This window comes from Hakea prostrata, chromosome 11 (assembly GCF_041222555.1).
Source record: "Hakea prostrata isolate BN-2017 chromosome 11, UWA_Hpros_2, whole genome shotgun sequence".
Taxonomy (NCBI): domain Eukaryota; kingdom Viridiplantae; phylum Streptophyta; class Magnoliopsida; order Proteales; family Proteaceae; genus Hakea; species Hakea prostrata.
In genome coordinates this window covers 17,829,150-17,844,999 of record NC_142610.1, presented here as the reverse complement: position 1 = coordinate 17,844,999, position 15,850 = coordinate 17,829,150, and the positions used below count along the sequence as shown (strand labels likewise).

The window sequence follows — 15,850 nt, the reverse complement described above, 5'->3', positions numbered from 1 at the left end:
TACAAGTTAAAAATGGATTTTCATTTAGAGGAGAAAAGACTCTAATGCAACATTTCATCAAGATGCATGATCTATCATCATTCATTAGGCTGCCTCACACAAAACAGGGCTCTGTTCTAAGCACAGATAAATCTTTTAGGAGACATACAGAAGGAGCAGCAATGATAGGTCAGAACACTCCATAGCGGACTGGAAAAATGTAGACATGGTGGCATATGAGCTGAAGCATTGCCTGAAATATGTAGTGCAAGTAGCCAAGAATATGTGACGGAATCAAGTGCACTCAGACTGGAACAAGTTGGGAAAACAAAATAAGGAGACACCAACCTATCTCATTAAAAGGATTCCTCCCTCCCACTTTTAGGGGGGGTTTTGGAGAATGCCTCAAATATAAAGTTATTCTTTAATTAATTAAAAAAAGTACTTATTTATCCAAAAAGAATCTCATTAACCTTATTGTCAAATGAATACATATCTAGAACCAACCTGAAAACATGAGAAATCATCCAATTGAACAAGAGACACCATAATACCCCCCACAGAGAGTGAATCCTTCACGGTCCGTTGAACAATTTCTCTGCATTTGCAAATTCCCATCCACAAACTTAAATTCCCAATATGAAAATGAAAAAAGCAAAAAGACAATTTCTGTCCATAACGTTCCCAATATAAAAACCGAGAAGAAAATTTTCACTTCCATTGAAAAATCATGGTCAATAGAGCAGCCAAAAAAAAAAAAAAAAAAAAAAGAGAGAGGAAAGAATGACTGTTTGATAGATGAGAATGGATCTGTAAATACAGATAACCATTTGCCCCACTTGCATAACCAATCCTAAGATAATTACAGATCGATTTGACAAGAAGGTTTGATGTTTTTACCTCTTAGAAGTACCTGATTCTGATTTGACTTCATGAGTTCGCGCAGCACAGGAAGAAAATGGAGTACGACCCTTGATTTTCTCCTCAATCAATCAAAGCTTACTTGTTCTCGGTTTCACCTGCGCCCTATGCGAAGTCTGACTTCTAATGACAATAAATGAAGTAATGAACTAAACAACGTTCATTCAGGGTGTTGTTATGTTGTACGGTCAAATGACCTTAGTCACTTAAGTCAGCTCTCTGTTCCTCAGAATAAACGTTTCACTAAGTAAAGAAACACTAAAATACTGGATTTAAATATTACAAAACAAACCAACCCCCCCCCCCCCCCCCAATAACCCCAACCCAAAGACAAAAAAATCTACCACAAAATGACCAGCTACATGCTAGAACTTTAAAGCTCTAACCCAGGCCCATCTGGGCCCTTCACAGATTTAGGTTTCTGTGTAACTGTTCTCTGACCAGGAATAAGAAGGCAAGGAGGGGAATAGAAAAGCTGACACCTTAAATATGTTCCATCAAACTTTAAAATGTAGGCTTTGTTGGTAGCCTGCTTATTTCTGTAGAAATTGAAGCCAGCTGGATAGGAGTTCTCGAATTGCATGTGGGAGAGTGAATATTCACTTTCTACAGTACAACTGAAAGTGAGTCCTCTATGATCTCTTTTCTAGCCAGTTTGACTAATAGAAGATATGGCTATATGTTATGAGCAAACAAACACTTGTCACCCATTAATGGCTTTAAAGAATTGCAATCGATCAATTATCCAGCTGGTGCAGAAGCTTAGAACTAGTGTACTGTATACCACATTAAACAAGATGACCAACCAAACACTCAGAAAATGTGAAATCCAAATTTAGATGAACTCTGCCCATTTGGCTATCCCAATACACCCTTACTGCTATACACCTTGTGACTCATTTCTACACACCTCTAGATGCCAAGTAAGGACACAGTCAGTCTTTCCTCTCTCTTTATTTAATTTATTTACTTTCTGCAGAGTGGAGTTCGAAGTAATGGTATTATACTCCTCCAATTGATCCTTAAGGAGCCTCTTCTTTCCCTTCTCTAGAATGCTTAGATCCCATAGGATCTGCAAGAGCCTTTCAGATAGGCACCTTTATCTTTAAAATGTGTTCCAGATAACTTGAAACCCACAAAAAAAAATCATGCAGAAAGCATATCCAACTAGAACTTTGACCCCAAACAAACTCGTACATAGAAATTTTTACTCACATTCAAAATTTTCAACACCTCTTGGAGTTGCAATATATAATTAACCTTTCCCCTCTTACCATTTGAACGACAAATTTCATCCTCAAGACCTCCCCATCTTAACATTCAAACAACGAATTTCGTCCCGGTGGCATCCAAGATATCTTATTCCATCTATTCATGGTCCTAATGTAGAACTTTCAAACCTCAATCTCTTTCCTTCTTGAGCTCCTTTACATTACTGACAGTCACCCATACGAGGGCCTCGGCGTCCTAGAATTACAAGATTAAAAAGTTTCCTCCTCACATCATAAACAGAATTTGAATCAATCAAACGCCCCTGTTCATAAACCTCTCTCAAGAAAACAGTGTGTCTCTTCCCCTTGGTTGACAAATAAAAAATCCCAGGGTGATCCAAGAACAGGTCCCTTAAATTCAAATCAATCCCAAAACATTTTCGAAAGTGGCTGATCTTCTCCACCTCCACCATTTTCTCCACTGTCAAACTCAAGAACTCATGAACAACTGCAACAGCCCTCTTCTCCAGTTCCCTCATACCAGCTTTGGACTTCCTCTTCACTCCCATCTCCTCATAAGGTCCCAAATATGGCAACTTTTGCCATTCCTTAACCTTAGCCTTGAAATTCTTGCTCAATCTCATCCCTGGTGGAAACCCATGTTTAAAAGCAAACCGAATTTCTGATGGATCAACCCCGGCATCCTCTCTACAAGATTCAAAATTCCTCCAGTTTTCAACTGCAGCTGACAAACCGGCATTTAGGTCTGCAGGAACCAATTTCAAGATATGAGTTTTAGGTTCATGGGCATCATAGAGAGAGAAAAGAGAAGGGTTGTGTGAGATTATCGAATCCTCAAAATCATCAGGCAAGCCAAGCTCCCTCCAAACTTTAAAGATAGCACGAAGAGGTATAGATTTTGAAAGAGACATCGAGAGGAGTCGAACTAATCTGTCAATGACAATGGGCTTTGAAGCATCAATTGCAGCTGCTTCTTGGTGAGAAATCTCAATTGCATCTTCAGTTAATTTGATGAATGGTTTTGACTTTAAGGTATCATAGAAGAGTGTGAAAATGTGGGGATATTTTCGGATGAAATGAAGTGCTCCACGGTTAAGGTGGAATTTCTGAGAAAGCCTGTCAAGGAAACCAAGGGGAAGTGTTGGGTTTTTAGGATTAGCAAGGATGAGATCTTGAACTGAGACTACTTTGAGAAAATTTTTGTAGTTGTCCATGAATTTCTCGAAGGTCGGGTCTCTGGCACGTGATGCTACATACTGACATGAAGTTGTTTTGGAGCGAATAGCCATTGAAATGAATTCAGGAAGCTTCAAAGAGACTCTTAGTTGAATTTGAATCACCATTGATAGAATAAAGAATTCTGCTTGAAACAAACACAACACCCCCCCCCCCCCCCCCCAAACACAAGAAACGGAAGGAAAAAAACACAAAAACACTACTCCTCTAGGGTGTTTTGGATGTCTGTTCTCTGACTGTTCCATGCATCAAAGGCCAATTAAGGCCAGAATTCATTAAGCCCATAATGCTGAATCAGAAAACCCTACATGGGAGAGGCATTGTATCAGTTTTAAAGGTTCTACTTTGCAGCATGGAGAACTTAACAAACTAGATACCAGAAATACAAAAAACAGGTTGCAATGTAAGTTCTCTTTGATAAGAAATTTAAAATATGCACATTTGAAATCCTGCATGGAGAAACATATACCATTTCTTAATGACATATCGGGGCTTACTTGGAATAATTTCAATTTTGATTTTACATTGATTTCACAAAAGTAGTTAACTTCTTTTCTTCCTCACCATGCTAAGAAGAGGAAACAAATGGATCGTTGGTGAATGTAATTGCTCTGGTTTGCATCAATCTATGATTTTTAAAGTGTAATAAAGTTGTTTGGTATTCAGCTTTTAAAAATGTCTATTGTCTATGAAAACTCATTATCAAAATAAGCATGAGTATCTTAGGATAAGCCTAGGGTTGGGTTATATAAAATCATCAGAGGATATTGAACACAAATTTCAATAATGATACTGTGTTGCAAGTTGTTGCGGTGTTCTCTATTAAGATTATTCTAGTTTAATGAGTAACATCTAAACTATTGAGTGAGATCTGTGTTAAAGATATCTAGTTGACTTATTGCAGTAGGAAAGTGCCTGCTAGGTTCACTGGTGGGATTGATCAGACCAATTGACTTGTTGACAGTGTGAAACCTGGGAAGTTCAAACCAAAACTTCCCTTCAAGACTGAAGATTTCTCTCGTTTTCAAGTTTTTAGTTTGACTTTCTGATTCAAGTAAACTGCTGCTGTTGAAGAATTACAACTACAATGAGTACATTTTGATTGCAAATTAAAGCAACATAGAGACTTTAAAACAAAAGAAAAAAGGTTGTCACTAGCTTATGTAGCTTTATCTGGTCACTATGGGAAAAAGAAAACCCTAAAAGTTATGGTTTTTGGAAAGAAAGTATGCACTCCTTCTGAGGTGATTAATGTTACTTAATAGGCATATCAGTAATTTTCTGAAGCTTATCAACCAATTGAGATGCACTTACCCATGATGTCATTGACTCTTCCTAGCATATGGTCTTGGGTCTCCCCAACTCTTCCGTTCCCAAAGCTCAAGTGTGACACATCATTGAACCCAAAGGACATCATATGGGGGGTTGATATTATCATTAGTGACCATCGAGCCATACCCTTCTTAATCGAATAAGAGTTGAGATTTGTTGGAAGGTATTTCCTTGTCAGCTGATTGTTTTAGATGTTTCGCATATATTTTCATATTTTTCTATTGAAGTGGTTCGATCAGTTGATCCCAGACTTGTGTGGACTCAATTTCACTTGATCAGTACTTTGGCGGTTGAGTTTTGACTAATAGAGTTTGTTTGAGCTGAACGAACGAATGAAATACATTTCATGTGGTTTATTTGCTGAGTTGTGTAAAATGGTTGTCATGAAGTCAGAAAGCTCTTCACTCACCCCATACCAGAATATCTTAATTGCCCTAAAGCTAGGTTTTACACACAAGTTGAAAAGCCCCAGCATTAAAACTGTGGGATTGTATCTCCAATAACTTGTAATTTTCTCCCCAAATCTATCTATTTGGAAAATTTTCAGCACCACCCCACATTATTCCCTACAAAGAATGCCACCCTAAAACAAGTCAAAATATCAGTCAGACCCCCCATTCCTGACACCATTGGTCCTGTGGGCCCATTTACCATATCACCCACACGTTACCCCTTGTGAAAATTTAAAAAGGTTTACCATTGATCCAGATCCTTCTTCAACTTTCAGAGAAGCTGCAATTTGGGAGAGAACTGCAAGATTCATCTAGGTAAGTTCTACCACTCCCCTCCCCCTTCCCTTTTTCCTTCTCTTGCCGTACCTGATAAAAATGAACTTGCAAGCTTCTCTAATTTTGGAAAATGGAGAGGCTGTGATCTGTATGTCAATGGAAATGAACCTGCAAGCTTCATCTTTCCTCCGTTTTTTTTTTTATATGCCAAAAAGACCCTGTTGAACACTTCCACTGCTACTCTTCACCTACACATACCCCCTCTCCTACTGCCCCTGCTGCTTCGTGTCCTCTCTTTTGTTAAATTTTGAATGAATATGAAAAGAAAAAAAAGGGCTCATCCGACCAAACCATCTCTCCTGATACTAAGACAGTGAATCGCAAGCAGGCAGGGGAGAGTTTCATTTCCATACGAATAAGCGGACTTACTTTAGGCGATCCTTTTGAGTTACGGTTGTTTTTCTTCTAACGTGTTCTTAATTTCAAGGACATCCATTTTTCTACATTGCACGAAATAATCACGTAAACAATATTATTCTTCTGGTTCAGACTCATAACTGAAGTTCACAAGTGTATTACTTTAACCTAGATTAATTCGGATTTCGCTGGATTGCAAAAGACAAATCTTTCTTGATATCGCTTTGTTGCGCGCTTAATTCCCATATAACTGAACCGTTCAATAGATTACAAGCAGCGAGAACGCTAAGAAAGTAAATTTGTAATACAAACATGGTGATCATACGTACTTTGGACAGAGCCATGGGAAGGATTCGACTAACACTGAGTGATTAATGAACTGCTTACCTACTGTTTGATGTATTGCAACAGTTACAGATAGAACCAAGCCTTCACAGCTTCGTGATTCAACACTGCCAGAACGACGACCAAGCTAGGGAAAAGTTTCGATTCCTGTCTTTTTCAGATTGTGGAAGAAGACAATGGAATGAAAGAGCAGAACAAAATGGATAAAACACGATGGAAGAAGAGTGTCCAGATTGCAGACGCGAGTGAAAGATAGAAAACGAAGAAAAGACGTTTAAAATTGTAGGTATGGTCCATATGGATTATGGACGCATGGTGTGACTTCGGAGGGTAGTTTGGTCTTTTGATAACATTATTTTGCTTTACGCGTTAAGCCATCATTTAACAGGGCATCCTAACGGCAGTGGGTTAAAGTGTAACAAAGTTTACCCAATAGGGGTCTCACTGAACTTCTGGTCAAACTAGGGGGTGACATTTAAGATTGTTCAGGGGGTCGCATTGTAAACTTTCAAATTTAATTTTTTGTTATGTACCTTTTTGCTGAATATTTTTTTGGATGGATGAATGAATAATTAAATTAAAACCAAAGAAAATGATACAACCCAAAGCCAACTCTCAGACAGGAAGCCCAAAGGAGGAGCTGAGACTCTAGGAGATAACAATAAGCCTGTTTTTTAGGGTACCAACAATAGGGGAGTGGGGAATAGAAATAAGCCTAACAAAAAATCAAAACAAGTGATCTTCCAAATCATGTCAATAGAGTGAGATTTGAAAATTCATATTCTAAGATTATGCCTTCACCATAGATGATGAACAGTAGTAAAAAAAAAAAAGCTTGCCAATCTTGTCGCAAATGGAGGAATTTGATAAATTTCTCAAAACCTAAAATCAATTATGAGCAAGCCCAAAAAAACATTGCAAGCAGGGCCAAATAAAAGTTAGGGCTTTTTTCCAAAAGGAATTGGAGCAAGGGCAAGAGAAGAAAAGGTGGTCAAGATCCTCTAAAATTTTCCAACAGATAATGTAATTTGGGTTAACAATGATAAAATGGCTAATAATGAGGGATTAGATGGGAAGGACTAGAATTTTAATTGAATTACCAAGTGAATTTTAAGACTCTAGGCTAATGTAGGATAAGAGTTTAGACCATTACACTCAATAGAATGTAGGAGCAAAAGCCTCACGCATAATGTGGAACTAAGTTTTGCCCATGCTAGTTTTCACACACCTTGACTACATCCTCGGGAGAATAGCTATTTTAGAGAATTTAAATATAAGTCAGGCTTTGCCCTTGGCCTTAAAAAAAATTGAATTTTTGACATAATAGCATGAGGTATTGGTCTTTGCCAACTGAACAATTTCATAAAATTTATTTTTATTATTTAAGATTTTTATATGCAACATTTTTTATGTGCGTCATCCCAAACTCACATCTTGTATTTATTCTCTCTAAACTGAAGAGATAACCATCACTATGGAATGACTTTCTATACCCTTACTTGTTGTGATTATTAAATTAAAAGTAACATATGCCCTCACCTTATCATAGGTGAGGAATAATTTAAAAGAATAGATACCCCACCTTCTCCTTTCCTCTCTTTATATAGTTTCCATCTTAACTTCAGGTGTCATATGTTGTTGAATTTATAAGTTAACGAAAAAGTAAAAATGAAGTAAAGTATGATCATGAGTCTCAAAAGGAATAGAAAATAGAAGAATTCAATAAACATGATACCTAATGAAATTGAGTAGCACCTCATGGAAGAGATTGCTAGTTTTAGTTTGAATATGACAATTGTGCCATAAGGTAAGTGTGTCAATCGGTACAATACCAACTTTGAATACTGAAAATCACGTGTTGTACTAAATTTATATGATACGGTATGGTTTCGATATACATCGACAGTATGACTATTTGAAATCAAAACCGTATTGAATTTTAAAAGGTATAGTATGATGCGATTTTAGATGGCGCGGTTCGACATGATTAAATGGTTTGGATACACAATTAACACGCTTAATACAAATCTCTTCAATTGAAACTTTATGAAATAATGGTCTAGTTGTGCAAATTGAGAATCATTGTCGTACCACCCCTAATTACCCCATGGATAACTTTTTCTTTTGGATACCTATTATTTTGAGCAAATGTTTGAATTTAAACCGTTATCATTAACGGTTTGGACCAATTTGTTATTTGGAACTTTCTTTCGAAACATGTACGCATTTAATGTATTTTGCGAAGGGAGAGGAAGCAAACCAAATGGAACCGGACAAAAGTCACAAACCAATCGATTCGCATGAGGGTCATGAAATGAAAAGAATATGGTTTAGATTTGTACATAATTGATCGAACGAAGAACAGATCTTGAACCGAACGAGAAAGAGAAGCAGAGAACTGAAAATGAGAGAGATCTAGAGAGGGAAAATCACTACAAATTTGGGAAGCTGGGTGCTGTTGTGGAATCTTCACAAGTGTTTTTAAGTGTTTTGGATAAAGCAGGCATCAATCAACTGAACAACGATTAACAGCAGCAGAAAAGGGTAGAGGCGACAACGCCTCTCAAAGCGATGGGTTGGGGTTGGACAATCTATGAAGGATTTGTGGTGTTTGGATCACTTGCTCTTCTTGGATGGACAGGTCTTTGGTTTCTCAATCGGAGACTATACAAAGAATACGAGGAGAAGAGGGCGTTGGTTCAGATCCTCTTCAGTGTCGTCTTTGCCTTTTCCTGTAACCTGTTCCAGCTTGTCCTCTTCGAAATTATACCTGTGTTGTCCAAAGAGTATTCCCTAGTCTCCAACTTTTTCATTTTACTACTGTCGATACAATTGTGGTGATTTTCTCCAATTTGAAAGGGGTGTTTTATACATATATTTTTTGGGGTTTATGCTTCTTTAGAGTCTGAATGGAGTGAATTTGATTTGGGTTATATAGCACTGGAATTCTGTTGGGGTATAATTAGCTTTCACTTTGAAGTGTTTGTGTCAGCTTTTGAACTGAAGAAAACATAGAATGAGTTGGGGGATGGGATAGTCCACTTTGGGTGGGTTGACACCCTATATGCTGAGTGGCTGCAACGGGTTTGCACTAATATAGCTAGTACATTTCACTTTTGAGCTCCGGTTTATCCCGTGTGAGGTACTCCTTCCAAATTTAAAACCTCTTACTGATAAGATTTCACAGAATGCTGATTTAAATAAGATTTCACCTCTGTAATGCCAGATGTCTTATCCTTGGATTCTATCAAAATACAGAGTGATTAGAATGGGGTGGGACTTGGGAGGCAGTCTTAGAAGTTACACAAGTTAGTAGCCAGTAGGTCAACTCAATGTTGCATGTGCTATTTGCTCATGAGCATTCCAGTGTAGGAGGTTCCTGCTACTGCCTTAAATTTTCCCCTGATAGGAAGAAATTACAGCGGTTGCGATTTGTTGATTTTAGTTTTTATTTTTATCATGGAGTTCAATGTTTGCTGACTGCCATAGATTATTCCTTAAGATTTCACTTTAAATGTTAGTGTAGGAATTCAGTGAATGCTTTCTGGAACTGATTTAAATACATTTTCTGGCTGCAGGGCCAGGTGGATAAATTGGAAAGTTGATTTGTTTTGCTTGATAATGTTGTTGGTGTTCATGTTGCCTTATTATCACTGCTATTTGATGCTTCGCGGCAGTGGTATGTTGTTCTTTTCCTTTCCATTGTTCATCCCATTTGTTAATTGCACTGAGATTATTGTTTGGTATGCATATATTTTATATGTGTAGTGGCTTTTTCAAGGTACCTAAAGTTGACTTAAGTTGGCCAATTGATTAGTTTTGAAGTTGAATGGAATGAACTTGGTTTGGAGGCTTAAAAGTTTAAAAAGTTCTGTTGACATTGGCCAAAAGCTGACGAAGTCCATGCATAAACTGAAGTATTTTTTTTCTGGATTTAGTTTAATTAGCTTGTAACATTCTGATTTTGAATACTAAATAATGGAAAAGAAAAGAAATCTCATCTAAATAGATATCTTGGAAGGAAAAATGAATTTTTCTTCTGTCACCATTCCTTTTTCTTATTTTTTTTTTTTTGGGTGGGGGGGGGGGTGCTGGGGAAGAGAGGGCTGAATGTATTTTCCTCCATTTTAGTTTTTAACTGTTGGGAGAGGGAAAGATTCTGTTGAGAAAGAGATGATTTGGTATAAAAAATTACAAAGAAACTATATAGGAGATGTAGAAATTAAAAAAGAAAAAAGAATGTTCTTTAAGCATTGCCTGCCTTATTCATGGATGTTGGGGAGGCATCATTTGTGCCCAACCTAATACATGGGCTATTTATTAAAAATGCAACTGTGGTAACAGTGCATGGTCCATGTTACTTGCATCCACTTACATTATCCTGGACACAAAGTCCCTTGTTTTGTTGCCAGTTTTAGGTTTTCTACCTTCATTATCAGTTCTTATTCCAAAAATTTTTCTACACCAAATGATGATTTACAGATATATCATTGCTTCACTGGATTTTGATGGAGTCAGGAGAGATAAGAAGAGGAGATAAAGGAGATGGCTCTAACCTTGGTAGTCATAACCTTGTGTTGAGACTCCCCTTTCCCCTTCATTCAATATATAATAAGACATGACCATATTAAGGGCAGAAAATGAAATGAATCATGAATAATAAAGTTACTGCTCACGTGAACAATGCCGTGAACTCCTTCACTTAAAACCATCCTCAACAGGCTGAAGCATGTATGTTATTCATGCTCCAGCTTATCACTTATATAATCGATTCTATCATTCTGAAGTGACTGAGTAAGAACATCTGCAAGTTGTTTTCCTATGTGAAATGACTTGTACAGATAATCCCTTGCTGTGGCTGCTCCTGAACAAAGTTAGCAATCCACCTCAATACGTTTTCTTCTGGTGGAAAACTGGATTTGATGCAATATGAATGGCAGCCTGGTTATCACACCACAATCGCATAGGAGATGCATTTTCAAATCCAAGCTCAGTCAACAACAACTACTTCACCACATTAACTCTGATGTGACATGTGTTGTGGCTTGACGTTCAGAATCTCCACTAGAATTGGCCACAGGAGTCTACTTATTATTCTTCCATGACCAACTCACTTACATAGAAAACATTATGTCCTAATATGCGTATGGCTTAAGTTTGATTAATTAAATAGCTAACTGAAGAATTAAACCAACAAGTTGAATTGAAACAAATAGAACTAGTTCACCCAAACAACTAAAAATTAATATAGTAAATATTTAACATACTGATCTTGTATGCGATCTTATTACACTTATTTTAGATTCCATAAAAGAGGCCTATTACCAAAAACCCCAAGTATGTAAACAACCCATCTCTAGATTCATCCCTTCGCAAGCAGGCTTAGTTTGGTGATGAATTTGCATCAGGAATGGAAACTGTTGAGAAAGACTATGCTGGTAGAATGGCTTAATTGATCAATGATCTCAAGCCCTCTATTTATAATTAAGTGGAAAGTACACTATTACAAGGAATAGAATTTTACATGAATACAAACTCTAATTTAACTCCTATACAAACTCTAATTGAACTCCTAATAGAATCCAACACTCCCCCTCAAGTTGAGGCATAGATATTAGTCATGCCCACTTGCCTACAATAGGAAGGAAATCTCTTTCTTTCAAACCCTTAGTGAAAACATCTGCTACTTGGTCTCCAGATCTTACAAAAGGCATGTAGATAAGCCCTTGTTCCAACTTTCCTAAAAAAAAAATCTGTCAATTTCAATGTGCTTAGTTCGATCATGTTGCACCGGATTATTAGCAATACTAATAGCAGCCTTGTTGTCACAATATAACATCATAGGGTTTGGAACTTGGACTCCAATATCTTGTAGCAAGCCTTTCAACCATAGTAGCTCACAAGCTCCACGAACCATAGCTCTATATTCAGCTTCGGTACTAGATAAAGCTACCACATTCTGTTTCTTACTTCTCCAAGTAACTAGATTACCTCCAACAAAGGTACAATAACCTGAAATTGACTTCCTGTCTGGAGATCCAGCCCAGTTTGCATCAGTGTATGCTTCCACTTTTAGATTATTAGTGGGTGACAAAAGTATTCCTTTTCCAAGAGTTCCCTTCAAATACTGTAGTATTTTGATAACAGCCTTCATATGAGCTAAATATGGATCATGCATGAATTGGCTCACTATACCTACAGCATAAGCGATGTCTGGCCTGGTGTGGGACAAGTAAATAAGCTTCCCTACCAGCCTTTGGTATCTTCCTTTGTCCACTGGTTCTCCCTCTTTTTCTTTAAGTTTAGCTCCAGCTTCAATAGGGGTATCAACTGCTTTACACCCCAACATTCCCACTTCTGATAATAGATCTAGGACATACTTTCTTTGGGATAGGAATGTACCTTTCTTTGATCGAGCCACCTCAATCCCTAAGAAATACTGTAACTTCCCTAGATCTTTAATTTCAAACTCTCTGCCAAGAAAGTCCTTCAACTTTTGAATTTCTTCACCATCATTCCCTGTGATGACAATATCTTCTACATAGACAATGAGAAGTGTGATGTTAGTACCTGACTTCTTGACAAATAGTGTATGATCAACATTGCTTTGCTTGTACCCAATAGAAGTCATTGCCTTCAGGAGGCGTCCAAACTAGCATCTAGGAGATTGTTTTAACCCATAAATTGACCTCTTCAACCGACAAACTTTCCCTGCAGTATTGTCATCGGAGAAACCATGTGGGATTTCCATATAGACCTCTTCTGCTAACTCCCCATGTAAGAAGACATTCTTTACGTCTAGTTGGTGTAAGTTCCAGTCTTTGTTCACAGCTACAGATAACAGAACTTTGACAGTGTTTAGTTTTGCAACAGGGGCAAAGGTCTCCTGATAATCAATCCCATAGGTCTGAGTAAACCCCTTTGCAACTAGTCTAGGTTTCAACTTGTTGACTGATCCATCCATATTTTGTTTAATCACAAATACCCATTTGCAGCCCACTGGTTTTTTTTCTGGAGGAAGTGTAACCAGCTCCCAAGTTTCATTTTTCTTCATTGCCTTCATTTCCTCTACCATAGCTGCCTTCCATTTCTTATCAGCATAGGTTTCCTGGCAACTTTTAGGAACAGATACAGATGACAGAGAGATATAAAAGCACGGTAGGAGTTAGACAAAGAGTTATAATAAACATATTTAGCTATGGGATGTTGAGTACAAGATCTGACCCCTTTTCTAACAGCAATAGGAAGATCAAAAGAAGATACCTTAAGGGGAACAGTAGAATCTGATTTTGGAGCAAGAGACTGAAGTGGTAACGTATCACCTTTCTCCACCTGCTTTAGCCGGTTGTATTTCTTCCTCTGATAAGTCTGCACCTCCTTATTCTAGTCAATTTGGTTTTGAAAGACCCCAACAGTGTGTCTCACAGGAGTGGTCTCCCCCTGGCTAGGTTCTTCATATGGTTCAGAAATCGAAGGGGGAGGATTAGAGTCCTCAGGTATACTAGCTGAAGTCTCCCCCTAGTCAGGAAACTCATCTAGTACTCTTAAGTTGTGTTGGTGTGTGATAAGAAGATCTAAAGTTGGAAAGAACACCTCTCCTCCTAGGACTCTCCCCCTGAAGAGGTGTATAGTAAGGGCAAAACTCATGAAAAATTACATCCATGGATACAATGGTTTTCCTAAAAGGAGGATGATAACATTTGTACCCTTTCTGAGTAGCAAAATACCCCAAAAATATGCAGCGTAGCCGCGGGGAGCCAGCTTACTCTGGTGGGCTGTGATTCTGGCATAACACACGTATCCAAAAACCTTATGGGGAATAACAAAAGAAGAGGCTCCCTGAAGAATCTCATTAGGACATTTAAAACCAAGTATCCTACTGGGCATCCTATTCATAAGGTAAGAAGCAGTGAGTATAGCATTACTCCAGTATTGGTCAGGTACATTCATAGCAATCATAATGGAACGGGCTATCTCTAAGAGATGCCGATTCTTCCTTTTAGTAACCCCATTTTGGGTAGCTGTATCAACGCAACTGGTCTGATGTACTATGCCAGAGTCAGAGAGATATCTTTGAAATTCACCATCAATATACTCTGTGCCATTGTCACTGCGAAGGATCTTCACAAAGGCATTGAACTGAGTTTTAATCATATTATGAAAATCACGAAAACATCGAAAAACCTCATTTTTTTGTTTTAAAAGATAAATCCATGTAGAACGAGAGTGACAATCAATAAAAGTAACAAAGTACCTATGGCCAGTAATAGACACACGTCGGCAGGGACCCCACACATCAGTATGAATTAGCAAAAAAGGAATATGTTTTCTATTATGAAGAGAAGGTAAATAAGTAGAACGAGTCTGCTTCGCAAAAATGCAGGCTTCACAAAAAAATTATCCTCATTACAAGAAGAAACCAAATCAGGAAATATTTTCTTAAGAGTTCCTAGAGGGGGGTGACCTAGCCTACGGTGCCACTGATGAAGGTCTGATATTATTGAATGGACCGGATTAGAAGATGTAGTCAAAGCAGATGCAGATTCTCCAATCGGCTCGAGCAAATAAAGTCCATTGTCTAGTTTACCACGTCCAATCTCCTTCCCCGTGACCAGATCCTGGAAGACACAGTAAGATGGGAAAAAAATCACTTTACAATTCAAGTCATGTGTAAGACTATTGATAAAGAGCAAGTTAGTAGAGAAAGAGGGAACATGTAAAACTTTAAACTAAGAAAGTGATGGAGAATGCTGAATGGTCCCTTTTCCAGCAATGGAAGAATAGGAGCCATCAACAATTCAAACTTTATCCTTTCCAGAAGTTGGAGAATATTGTAAGAAAGAGGAGAATAAACCTATTATATGATCTGTGGCTCCTGTATCAATGATCCAAGGAGTAGAAACTGAAGAAGCTTGAAAGCCTGTAAAAGTTTTACCTGAAGTAGCAAGGTAGGAGTTGGTATGGGTAGTAGAGGCAGCAGTGGTCGAGGCTGTACCGGCAGTAGAAGACTGCAGAATACATCGCAGAGTAGCGAACTCCTCTTGTGAAAAACCAACGTTTGCATAGGGTGTGGTGGAAACTGTCTCAGAAAGATTAGCCTTTGGTTTTCCCTTTCTTTGTGCTCGTTTTTGCTCAAAATCAGCAGACTTCCCATGTAGTTTCCAACAATTTGCCTTGGTATGATATGGTTTGTGACAGTGCTCACACTTGACAATCTCCTTAGCCGGATCAGATTTAGTGCGAACAGACTGTAAAGCTGATTTCTCCATAATAGGAGTATGAAACATGGATAATCGACGACTTTCCTCACACTGAACAAGAACATAAGATTGTTCTAGTGTAGGAAAAGGAGAACGACTTAAGACTTGTACTCTGATCTGATTGTACTCCACATTCAAACCTATTAAGAAGTCATATACCCGAATCTTATCAATGTGCTTCCTATAGGTAGTCACATCATCTGGGTTAGTGGGATGATAATCCCCATAATGATCCAACTCCTGCCAAAGAGATCGCAACTCAGCATAATATTGGGCCATTGTCAATTCCTTTTGGGTAGTCTCATGAAGCTTCTTTCGTAGCTCATAAACTTGTGCATCATTCCCCAACTGTCCATAGGTTTCAGTAGTAGCCTTCCAGATTAGGGCTGCAGTATCAAGT

General features: G+C 38.0%; 2 protein-coding genes across 2 annotated transcripts in view; one reads left to right on the top strand and one right to left on the bottom strand.

The window, feature by feature from the left end:
- Positions 1-1,209: 1,209 nt before the first annotated feature.
- Positions 1,210-6,440, bottom strand: LOC149000494 (Ubiquitin carboxyl-terminal hydrolase family protein). Its single transcript, XM_089139868.1, has 2 exons — positions 6,233-6,440; positions 1,210-3,672 (listed from the first exon to the last, which is right to left on the bottom strand). The coding sequence occupies exon 2, from the start codon at positions 3,611-3,613 to the stop codon at positions 2,333-2,335; it is 1,281 nt and encodes a 426-aa protein (XP_088995994.1). The 5' UTR covers positions 3,614-3,672; positions 6,233-6,440; the 3' UTR covers positions 1,210-2,332.
- A 1,993-nt stretch (positions 6,441-8,433) lies between these two features.
- LOC149000493 (GPCR-type G protein COLD1) overlaps positions 8,434-15,850 on the top strand; it is a 40,494-nt gene continuing 33,077 nt past the window's right edge. Inside the window, exons 1-2 of the mRNA XM_089140809.1 lie at positions 8,434-8,976; positions 9,769-9,869. Of these exons, the coding sequence (XP_088996935.1) occupies positions 8,762-8,976; positions 9,769-9,869 (316 nt within the window). The 5' untranslated portion in view covers positions 8,434-8,761. The remainder of the gene's footprint in view (positions 8,977-9,768; positions 9,870-15,850) is intronic.

What these genes read in the sequence shown, in the direction of transcription:
- LOC149000494 (XM_089139868.1), bottom strand. Translation starts at nt 3,613, where the DNA reads ATGGAACAGTCAGAGAACAGACATCCAAAACACCCTAGAGGAGTAGTG.